Raw genomic sequence first — 12,292 nt, forward strand, 5'->3', positions numbered from 1 at the left:
GTCGGCTCATTTTGCACTGTAAAGGTGACAAATTTCGTAGCTTATTTCTGCATTCTTAAGGTTCGATTTTAAAAGTTAATTTTTGGCCCAAACATTTTCAGAACGAGTACCCCCGCCGGGTAACTTTCAAAGTTTTCCAATCATCTCGAAATGAACTGAGATTGAAACTCGGACAAATTTTTATTTGAAATGTGTGCGCATGCGTGTTCATCATTGCGAAAATCAATTTTATTAACGGAACTACTCTAGCAAGCTAGAGGACTAATTTATACATAGTAGAAATAAAGCAAAAAGTAATGAATGGAACAATTTTAGTCGTCTAGAAACCTTTGTGCACTAACTCCAAACAAAAGAAAGGTGTCAATATTGCAATTATAATTTTTTCCTGCTCAAAATAATTCTTGAGAAAAAAAATATGTGTGGATTTGTGTATTGAAAGTTTTTCATTTGAGTTGATTTCGTTTTGAGAGTTTGTAATTGCTTGATAAATTGTTTTCTCACTACGCAAGTTTCTGCGTAGCTAGCCCCTGTATCTATAAGGCTGGAACACCGGATTCTTCCAGTCGTTTATACAAACTAAATCCCGTATTATTATTATTAGTAGTATTGATTTTATTAGTATTACACGCATTATAAACGACTCCAGTCTATATAACGGAACCAATCCCGGTAGTATGGACTTTTTGGTTTTGTTATTTTGTAGTGTGAAAAAATTGGTACCGCAGGGCTCGGTCCCTAATTTATTTCCAAACGAGAGATATAATCAGATTTATCAATTTAGCTCAAGCGTTTAGCATTCATAATAACTTTGTACCATTTAAAATAATTACATACAGTTGATGCTCCCTAATTCGATTTTCAAGGGAATGGAATTTTCGTCGCATAAGGGAGCGCTTCGAAAAGTAGAATGTCGTTTATGAGAGTTTCTTGTTGACGGTGACTTTTAATATTATCGAATAATGGAGCGTCAACTGTACTATTGTTTAGGTTTTTAAAGTATTATATTCTCGCATGACTTATTGATTGACAAAATGTAAGTACAGTAGTATCTCCCTTATTCGAATTTCTATTATTTGAATCTTCCTACGAATCAAACACAGTCCCCCGTCAAGGAAAAACTCTCTTAAAGTTAAAATACTTTCTAAAATTTGAGCCTCTCGGTAATTCGAACGAATAAGATTGCCCGTTCCAGTTCGAATTAGAGAGAGAGTCATATCATCACGTGATAACGGTTTATCATTTTTTAACACTTCAAAGGATCTCAAGGCTGTATTAAAATTGGAAATTTTGATTCAAATTCAAAAACTTTTCCTACAGATAAAAAAGTTAAATTATTAATTTAAGTTACAAAATAATATCAAAATTACAATATCATCAAATTTGTATAAATTAAGGACAGCATAAACATTAAATCAAGTACAAAAATTATTAAAAATGAAATAAGTGATAAAAACTTACAAAACAACATGAATGAATGAATAAAATGAAAAAAACGAATGAATGAAAAATAATGAATGGCTAAAATGGATACCATATATTACTTCAAATAAACACCCCTCTCCAATAAACACCCCTCCTGAACTCCAAAAAATTTAAACGACCGGGGCGTTTATTCGAAGTAATACGGTATTATAAGAAATATTTTGTAGTACTGAACAGAACCCAAACACCTATTCGCTTATCACTAAAAGATTACATTGAATTCTTGATATGCGTAAGCCATTTATTTAGCGGAAACACCCTACAAAAGCCGGAATTTGACCTCTCTCTGTTACTAAAAATAGAAACACAGAGGTCAAAAACAGGCTTTTTTGGGTGCTTTCGTTAAAAATATGACGTCATCTTGACTTACACATACCAAGAATTAAACTCTTTAAATCAAAACATCATGAAAATGATAGCACAATGATATATACTGACTTAGTAAGAGCATGCTCACAGGAAAAAGTCATCAGATCACACGGGTGGGAAAACTTAAATTCCGACACCGTCATTTTCAAAAATCAATTTTTGCGTGTGATTTTTTAAACTGATAAGGTGTGATTGTTTTGGCAGTGTGGTTTCCGATATCACACTGCGGAATTTTTCAAATAGTTATTTTTATTTTTTTAAATTCGGCGTGTGAAATCCAATTCAACACTTTTAAACTTCACTGAAAAGGCTTTATCGAAATGACACGTGTGATTTCTAATTTCCGCAGGCAAATAACGTTTTCAGCATGTTGTACACTTTAAATTTTCAGCGTGTGAAATCCAATTTAACACTTTAAAACTTCACTGAAAAGGCTTCATCAAAATCACACGTGCTAATTCTAATTTCCGCAGGCAAATAAAATTTTTCAGTATGTTGTACACTATAAATTTTCGGCGTGTGAAATCCAATTTAACACTTTGTCAAACACTGGCAACTATAGTCCAAGAAGTATAAAACTTACACTACAAAACTCTAAAAACGTAGAAGGACAAGATAGAAACAAGAAATCGCAGTCATTAGTTCCCACGGGTGGGAAAGTCAAATTATCACGGTGGGAAGGTACAATTCCCACCCTTGTACTACGCATGCGTAAAGAAAACCACAAGTGAAAATTGGGCCAAAACTGTTCAGATTGCATTCAAATCATAATATTATAAGGGTGTATTCGATCAGAGTGTAACACAACGCTAAAGGCGAGGCGTCCCGCAAGGGCGGCCTCATTCGTTCGCAATGGACTTGCGTCGCAAGGGCTCAGTGGATCGGTGAGACGGGTTTGAGGTCATTAAATTGGCTCTCTAGTGCAGCTCCACTGTTGTGACAAAAGTGCCGGGATTCTCAAAGTAGCGCAAGTACATGACAGAACGAATGGGAGCTATCGAGCCAATGCTCACGAATGATCGAATACATTTAACAATTTATCAATACAAATCAAAGCCATTTTCCAAAAACTTGGTGGCGAATCAAAATTTCTGCGTGTGGTTTTCGATAAGATAAGCGAGTGTAAAATGCTAAATCCGACGTGGGATTTTCAATTTAACACGCGAGGAGAGAGGCCCTGAAGTACGAAATTCGACGTGGGATTTTCGATTTAACACGTGGGATTTTCGATTTAACACGTGTATTGTTCGATTCAGCACACAATGTTTAAAGCGTGTGATCCTGCGTTAACCACGTCGGAAATTCAATTATACACGTGTGATTTTGAGTGGTGTGATTTTGCGTTTCCCACCGGCGTAAAAACAAACCGATTCCCACGCGTGGGATAGCAGTGTGATTTGATGACTTTCCTGTGGCTATCATCACCTCTCAAGAATTGTACATGTACAAAAAATGTGAACACAGAATTCTTCTTAAGAGTTTTATATATCTATATGGGTCCTAAGGGTCAAAGGCTCAAATTTGCCATGTTTATTTGTATTGGATGATGTATCTAATCTTAACTTGTTTCGCATCGTACACAATGATTTCTGGTTGATTGTAGGAATAATGATATCGATTGATTATGTCAGGGTTTTGAATATTATCTCCTAATAATAATAATAATAATAATAATAATAATAATAATAACATATGTTTTAAGTGGCATGCTCCGAAAAATTCAAAAGCTTTTAGGCAGCTGGAGAATTGTTTCCACGAAGGGCCACTGTGAACAGAACAAGAACGAATACGGAAACTGAAACAAGAACGATAGGCAACAAAGAATGACTTCGCGAATATTTAAAAAAAAAGAAAAAAAGATATACATAAAAAAAGACATACATCCTAACAATAGACTAGCTCCGTATGGCATGGTCACATGTTTGTCGGGGTTAGGAATTTCTTGTGTCTGTACCCAAGTACTTTGTGTTTTTTTCATTGGATATGATTCTCCTCTGTGATTTCTCCCCTTGTCGTACGATTTGCCGAGTGATACCTGCATAGTAAAGTGAATAAGAACATTCCTTAAGAGGCCGAAGAATGATAGACCGTAATTGGCCCAGCGCGCAGCGGGATGGGCCTTTAAAACGCAACTGGTCGAAAAGATTTGACTTTGTCGGGGCCTATGCGCGCAATTATCAATTGACGATTCCAGGCTAAAATCGAATTATCTAATTTTCTACTGTGCGCATGCTTAAGTTATATGTTCAAATCTTCCTTTCTTGATTAGTAAGAGTTATCTAAAAAAATCAATGCAACTAAATCTTTATTTCTCTCCCGACTCGAGTCTATACATTGAAAAATTTCACTCCTGTAAATTGAGTTGTATGGCGATACTCTGCGACGAAATATATATTGACACTGCCAACACTGCTGGGCCTTTACGCTGCTTAGGCTTTCTTGTGTCGCTTAAGATCCAAGGGAAAAGGTCGCGGAGACTCTTTTTTGGAGAAGGTATCTTGAAACCACTCTATCAAAAAGTCCGATAATCAAAAAAATAATTACAGTTGACGCTCCCTAATTCGATCTTTAAGGGGAATTGAATTTTCACCGAATAAAAGGGAGCTTATCGAATAAGGAAGCATCATTTATGAGAGTTTCTTGTTGGCAGGGACTTTAAATTTCATTGACTTGTTCTTAATATTTTGGCCTTATACTGTTTGAAGATTCTTACCTCACATAAAAACATGTACTTGTTCTGTTTGCCTTTTGCATAATTATTCGATGTCTCAAAATCATAACTGAAATAAATTCCCTGGAAAATAGAAAGATCATATCATCAGTAGACTTGCCGTCCCACAAACCTTTGCAAATTCATTACCAATCCTCTCAAATACTGACCGCATTGTATAGGTTGTTAGGTGTATTGCATCGATGAAATAAAGGATTGGATTTCCCATGTTTCTTGCCATCCCATTTTGTATCCAAACAGCGAGAGAAGAATTTCCAGGGGTCAAAGAAATGTTTTAAAATTTTTCTAGGGGTTAAAACCTATTCAAAAATCTCCAGAGGGTAAAAGACTGGTTTTAGTTCGTCCACCGTCAACTCAAAGTATGAAGTTAATTTTTCTAAGAGTTTCTTTATAAATGTTGCCATTTTGCCACACATTTCCACGAATTATTTTTTATTTTAAAAGGTTTGTTTACCCCCCCCCCTCCTTGATGGATTTTTAATGGAACAGCACATTGCTTCGTGTTTGTTACCTTTCCATAAGCGCTGCCGCTTCGGATCGATCCTTCGGGTGCAATTTGCAGACCATTCTTTAAAATACTCATGATATGCGCCATTTTAGTTCCGTGGAATAGCAAACGCTTGTTCTTGAGATCTGTTCGGTAATTTTTAGTGTCTTCTTGACATGCCACGCGGAACATTCCGGTCACTAAGAAAAACGAGAGAAAGAGAGGTAAATTTTCGTGCGCGCAAGATTGGAATTTTGCTTATTTTCCTTGTGAAGAGACAGCAAGTTTAAAACCATATTAATTTCAAAATTTTGTGCCTCACCTGAAAAAGATAACCAAGATCTTTTCTTGAAATTTATTAAGCGTTCTTGAGTTATGAATTAATCCAGTGTCAAGAATGGTAAAATGACAGTTTTTCTTTTTTTAAGAACGTTCTTAACTTTTTGGATTTTAAGCCTAAAAATGTTTTTAACATGTTTCTTACTTTCTTCATTTTGTGTCCATTTCGACCCATTTTCAGAATCGGGTATTTTCGAATCTGCAAAGCCTTAATGTTCTTAACTTGTTCTTAGCATTTTGGACATCGAAGCCTTCTGTTCTTATATAGCTTGTTCTTATAAAAGAAAACATGTGGGGCTTTTCTCACGACTAACGTGTTATTCTATAGTTTTTCATACTCCATTGTGTATTTAATGAGACTGCTAATAAGTTAATATTACAATTTTACGACTGAAACGCTAAATTTAGTAAATTGCACCAGTGAAAACAATAACAAGGAAATGAGAATATGATGCCATTCAAAAATTGTGTGAGGTTTTCAAAAACAGCAAAAAAAAAGAAATTTGAATATCCTTTTTAAAAATAACTCTTTTCAAACGAAACTTCACAATATTGGTTCTAGCCTGGGAATCCAAGCTCATAATTTTAGAAAAAACAAAAAATACCTCACCTCACAAAGTTCTAAAATTATAGAGCTTGGTGCAGGTAGATTAGTCTGACACAGAATGTTATAAACAGTCTGTGTGAACCCTTGTTGACAGACTTTCTGAACTTTGGAAACCCAGGCAAACACACATAATTACCTTACCATAAAAACTCCTCCACAATCTATAAAAGACTTTCAAAACTACTAAAAACTACATCAAAACATCAGCCACATGTATTTAGACTTCCAGCCAACAACCATTTTGTTTCGAAATGAATCTATGTTTTCATTTTCATTTGTTTTCCTTTTTTCTGCTGAGTCAGCTTTTTCCATAAATTATGCGCGCGCATCGAAAATATCAAAATGCGCGCGAAAGTACTGCTAAGTAATACGACAAAAGCTGGCCAATCAGGCCGAACCTGCATTGCAGGGAAAAATCTCCCTGCAGGCGAGTTACCTGCGCCAAGCGTTAAACCAGCAGCAAAAATATCATAAACTAGACTGTGAAAAAAGTTTAACGCTTGGATTCCCAGGCTATATTGGTTCTAAAGTAGGTTGAAGTAGGTTGAAAAAAAAATTTTTGTAAAATGGGCCAAAATTGCGGCACAAATCAAGAAAAACACTATGTTGATAAAACAGCAGCCACAAATTTGTTCAATGAGTAAAAATCATTTTTTTCAGATGAAACTCGTAGCAAAAGGGTTTATCCACAAAATATCAAAAATGGAACCAAAATTATTGGGTCATTGGGCTAGAATTGCGGCTCAAAGTTGACGATTTTTTTCATATATGCTTTGATTGAAGCCACATTTCAAGCCCATTGAAAAACCTGCAGCCACAAATTAAACCCATAAGTATCTTAAGACCTTAAACTACCAATTTCAAGAAAAACGGTTGAAAAATATTCAAGTCTTAAAGCAGGACAGCACATAAGCCAACCCTAAAAATGCCAACTAATACCTAATGTAACAGCTCAGAAGGTTATAGTTACAAAAAATGGTATTTGCAGCCACAAAATGTACACTCTTTTTTAAAATAACACTGTATTGTGTCAGATTGTCTTTGTTTTGCTTTAGGCTTTGCAAATATTCATGTTTCGAAAACAAAACCCAACCTGGAATGTGTAAATTGATAAAATAGTGATTGAAGTACCATTGAAGCCACATTTTAAACCTATTGAAAACCCTGCAGCCACAAATTTAACCCATAAGTATCTTTATCAGACCTTAAACAACCAATTTCAAGAAAAACGGTTAAAAAATATTGAAGCTTTAAAGCAGGAGAGCACATATAAGCCAACCTATTGAGTGAGCCACATGACATACAGCCACAAAACCTGCCCTCACTTTGCCATCTTATATTTCAAGACTGAATCACTCAACTTCAAAGAGGGCCACATTTTTGGAAAGCTCATCAATTTCCTTGTTCTATGGAATTTTGTACTACACAGCAGCCACAATAATGTCAACGCTGTGGGCTAAAAAGTAGTTGTGATTGAAAACCTCACTTTTTGGGGTTCTATTTTTGAATGCAATCATATGCCTTCGTAATTCTCCACATCTGTGGAATCATCATCTTGATTGTCAAATATATCACTCTCCTTATTTTCATTCCTATCATCTTCCTCCTCTTCAGTCTCATCTTCACTTTCTCCAAGATGCAATTTAAAACAAACGAAAACAAAAAGCAGTTAGTACAACATTACATCAGAATCAAGATTAAGCTAAAAATCATTCTACCGCTCCATCAAGTATCAAATATCGTTTACCTAACGTCTAACATCCAGGGTCTTCCTCAACATCACATGAGAGTTGAATGACATCATTTGTCAGCTGAATAATGCGAATAATGCGGCTTTTCATAAATTATTGCGTAATACTTGAAAACGAGGCTAGCAATGTTCCGATTTTTAAAAATGGCGGTTTCAGTACAAAAACACAAGGAAAACTAGCTGACTGACTCGAAGTATCTCTGAAATTCAAACTGTTATCATCAAATCATTGCTCACAACTGTTATTTTTACAACAACATATACTACAGTACTGTTATTTTTATAACAACATAAACTACAACTCAACAATGGCTCATAGCACATTGGACAAAGAGAACCAGCAGCCAGAGGATTATGAGCTGGAAACTGAAGATTTTGAAGAACTCAAAATCGTTGGTGGGTCAATTTAAATATAAATGAATCTAGACTAGCTGAGGCGACCATTGAGCAGAGTAATTAAATTACTGATGAATAAAATTTTGAAAAAATAATACCTTTTGCGTCACAGCTTTTTCCTTCTCTGTATATGTATTTTGAGATAAGTTTAGCTTCATCGCTTTCAGCAGACATATGTTCGATACGGCAATCCAGTGAACCCAAACAGTAATCGTAGGGGTTCACCTCTGTAAAGTTTGAAAATATAAAATATAACGTCATCAGTCAAGAATAGAGACAAATTTATTTTCCGATACTCAGAGTTTCAGTGCCGTTTCAGGCATTTTTCAGTCAGAAATATAACGTTAAATATTTTAGAACGTATGGCAACCAGATCATAATGTTTCCTGGATTAGTTGACCGAAATCATTTGTACATTGCTGAGATCCGTCTTAATAACGAGAAGGCAAAAATCATGTATTTGGGCTCTTCCTGGCTCTTCCAAAAATTTTTTGTATATGGGGTCGGATGATAGAGTGCCCGGGAGTAGAAAAAAATCATCAAAATTAGCCTTGTCCGGGGGATAAAATTGCTCTGTTTTGGGGTAATTTTACTCTGTTCGAGGGGTCAAGTGATGCTTGTCCGGGGGGATAGCTCTGCTGACCGGGGAGTCGAAAGTCACAATGTCTGGGGGGGGGGGTAAATTTCCAAAAATATATTTTTCTGGAAGAACCCTTTGTAACTTAACTGAATTGGTTTCCGTCTATGAATGGTAAAGTTGCAACACTGTATAAGACGAATTTACACACTCCAGAAAAAATTAAACAAGTGTCTTTTTTTATTCTTAGACCATTTTCAGACGTTACCGTTCCATTTCGCTCAAGTATGATTTTCGTTACGGATCGAGTGTGTTTATATTGGTTTCGGAACGTTTCGGAGCAAGAAAACGGAGCAGTTCCGTTTTGATGAAAAAAGTGGAGCGAAACCGGTATTAGACCATAATGTTCAGACGTTACGGAACGTCAAAATTCGAAACGTCAAAAAAGAAGACGTTGCACAGCAAAACAGATTGAAACGATTTCGCTCCACTATTTTCATCGGAACAGAACTGCTCCGTTTTCTTGCTCCAAAACGTTCCGAAACTAATATTACACAACACTCTCGATCCGTAACGAAAATCACACCGGAGCGAAACGGAACCGTAACGTCTAAATATGGTCTTAGTATGAGAGAATCACTGAAGATGTGGGTAGCCAAGGAAATTAGTAAATAAGAATTCTACAAACCTTGCATGCGGTGTTGAGCAGCTAAAAGTACGGAGAAAGCAAAACTGACGTCTGAAATTTGCTTAAGACGGTCCTCCCAAGAATTGAGCTCGCGTGATTTCATAATACCAGTGTTTTCGATGTCAAAATTGGTAAATGGGATGATGGAATAGAATTCGTTCGTTAAGTTGGTCAACTTTTCGTACTGAAAGGGACGAAAAGATCTTATCGGAGTTTTTGATTTTTCTAAAAATGCGATGCATTGTGGGACGAGTCCGGGGGGAGGGGGGTACCCGATTTCGAAACGACGATATGTGCCGCGCAAAATCTCTTTTCAAAATCGTACCCTTACAGTGCAGTTCAATATGGCTGAAAAGGTACCCTTTCAGTCCATTTTCTCTTAATTTACCCAACCCTTAAAGTGCACTATATTTCTCAGCTGGAAATCTGCGTGAAAGAAGAAGCTTGGGAAATTTTCTGTTTCAAGGAAAAACCTGAGAAAATTATTCTTGTCAGCTGTAATTATCAGACAATAGAAACTTTTTCAAACAAACGAGAAGTAAAAACCTTTTTAACAATTATTTTGAATTTGTTTTAAAATCGACCCTTGCAGTACAATCTCACAGAAACACCCTTACAGTGCATTTTGGGATACTGAATGAATTAAAATTGATGATTAAGTTCTCACCTTATCTTGTTTCTTTTGATTTTCAAAAATATTAATTTGAATTTCGTTTTCTTCTCTATGAAGTAAGATGAGCATGAAGTAAGAAGATGAGGATGAGCTGTATTTCATTCCCTACCTTATGTAACCAGTTTAAATTTGGAGAGATTTTATTTAGCGAGCTAAAAGTTCGCCAAATTTGGATTAACTTTCGCGAATCAACCTAAAATTAATTGAAAGTGGCTCTGAAAACACCAAAATTTGCGTCCTATATTTTCTTCCTTGAATATTTTACTTTTCGCAAATTGGAAAGTCATTCATACCGGGTGTGTCAAAAAAAAACGGGCCTATGATTGAAATTTTGACGTAGCTTTTTCTACTTATGCTACTTATGCTAGGCTCATAATATTTTGCAAATATGACATTGAGCCTATTATAAAAATTTTATGAGCCTAGCATAAGTAGAAAAATCTACGTCAAAATTTCAATTTTAGGCCCGTTTTTTTTTGACACACCCGGTATTTTTTAACCCTATCTATACTGCTCATGATACAATTCAATACCCAAAGTCAATAGTTTCAAAGTTAAAATTCACTTTTCCAAAAGTAGAAAAATATGCCAAAAAAGGGGATCAAATTAGGCTTTTTTCTTCGTTTTTATCTAGAAATCTTTTGGAATTTTAGGCAATTCATTTAAGTACTGCCAGATTTGTCAAGAAAATATTCTGTTGTGCGCAAATATTACTTTTTAAGTATTTAGATAGTTAATAAGGTAGTAAAACTCATTAAATGTGTCAAATTGTGTGCCTTTTATCAATTGATTTATGATATCTTATCCCTCTTTTTTGACGTGTTTTTGCACATTTTGAAAAGTGAATTTTGACTTTGAAAAGCTATAACTCCAAAACCACTCATCCAAATTTAAAAAATTATACCTCAAAGTTCAAGTTAGACTTAAGTTAGATCTTCTTCTATCTAATAAATGTATTTCAAGGTTGTTTAAGAATTCACACGGTCTCAAGAAACAAACAAACGTCCGAAGTTTTTTTTTGAACCACCCTAGACCCTTTTGAAGTTGGTTGCGATTTTACTAACTACTTCCAGTCTGTTAAAACACGCGAAAATTTTTGACATTAAAGAAGAGAAATTCCAGTATTATTACATTGGCTGTTTATCTCTCCCAGGGTCCTAAGCAAAACCTCCAAATATATTCACATTCGATATGTTCAAGTTTTTGACTTTTAGCAAGAAAACAACCATTTTTTTTGATATTTCAAATTTTAATATCTCAACTTTGGAAATCAATTGGCCCCAAAAAGATTTTTAGGAATTAGTTAGGACCATGAAATGATTTTACAAGCCAAAAATCTCAAACCATCTGATTATCCTTTTTAAAATGAAGGACACATACCGTATCTTTGTGAGGATTTCTTTTCCTTTTTGGATGGATTCGGTAGAAATCAAACCAAATGGTGTTCGATCTTTATCGAAGAATGATTCAATGGCCTTTAATTCACTGTAATTTGTCTGTAGAGATAAAAAAAGAAGAAGATTGAAACGTAAACAAGCCTCATGCTGAATGGACCTATCTGATTACGAGAGTTAGATAAAAATAGAACTACAATCAGCGCCGATATATATTGGCAATTTTGGGTATTTTAACGTTTTTCAGAATTTAAAGGTCGGGCGAGATTGCAGTTTTCAGTAGTTTCCACTTTGCTTCATTGGATTTTTCGATTTGGGAGGGGTTAAGTGGCTTCCAGGCTATATTCTCAGCCTTATTGGAATATTTTGAGCTTTTGGATACTGAGATCCTAAGGTCCTAAGGTTTAAGTCTAGTGTTAAAATTAAAAAGTTAAAAATCTACTTCCAAACTGTACTTCAAAGCACTTAAAAATCACTTGCGGTTTCAAAGTTTTGTGCCTCCTTTTGTGCCAATTATTTCGGTGCTGATTGTAAAAAAGAAAGATAATAATGCCCAAAACAAAATCAAATAAAAAGCACGTCACGTCATCACTGAATGGTTAAATGGTGATAGGAAAAAACAATACTTTTGTCCGCAAGCAAATTTCGCAAATTTCGCATTGGAAATGGTGCTTTCTACTATCTTAGCGAAAATAAAACAGTGGTAGATTTATCAGAAACTCGTGATTTTGGCTTGAAGCTAGCTTGAAAAAACTTCCTTGTTTTCACACACAATGATTGGAGAGAACTGCAGAAAGTG

General features: G+C 35.2%; 1 protein-coding gene across 1 annotated transcript in view; it reads right to left on the reverse strand.

Annotated features, from left to right (window-relative positions):
• Window positions 1-2,916: 2,916 nt before the first annotated feature.
• LOC136811296 (poly [ADP-ribose] polymerase tankyrase-like) overlaps window positions 2,917-12,292 on the reverse strand; it is a 29,051-nt gene continuing 19,675 nt past the window's right edge. The window contains exons 19-25 of the mRNA XM_067067913.1: window positions 11,480-11,595; window positions 10,094-10,148; window positions 9,427-9,610; window positions 8,260-8,388; window positions 5,094-5,269; window positions 4,565-4,645; window positions 2,917-3,886 (exon numbers count right to left, since the gene is read on the reverse strand). Of these exons, the coding sequence (XP_066924014.1) occupies window positions 3,572-3,886; window positions 4,565-4,645; window positions 5,094-5,269; window positions 8,260-8,388; window positions 9,427-9,610; window positions 10,094-10,148; window positions 11,480-11,595 (1,056 nt within the window). The 3' untranslated portion in view covers window positions 2,917-3,571. The remainder of the gene's footprint in view (window positions 3,887-4,564; window positions 4,646-5,093; window positions 5,270-8,259; window positions 8,389-9,426; window positions 9,611-10,093; window positions 10,149-11,479; window positions 11,596-12,292) is intronic.

The sequence above is a fragment of the Clytia hemisphaerica genome, unplaced genomic scaffold, assembly GCF_902728285.1.
Source record: "Clytia hemisphaerica strain Z4C2 unplaced genomic scaffold, Clytia hemisphaerica genome assembly, whole genome shotgun sequence".
NCBI lineage: Eukaryota > Metazoa > Cnidaria > Hydrozoa > Leptothecata > Clytiidae > Clytia > Clytia hemisphaerica.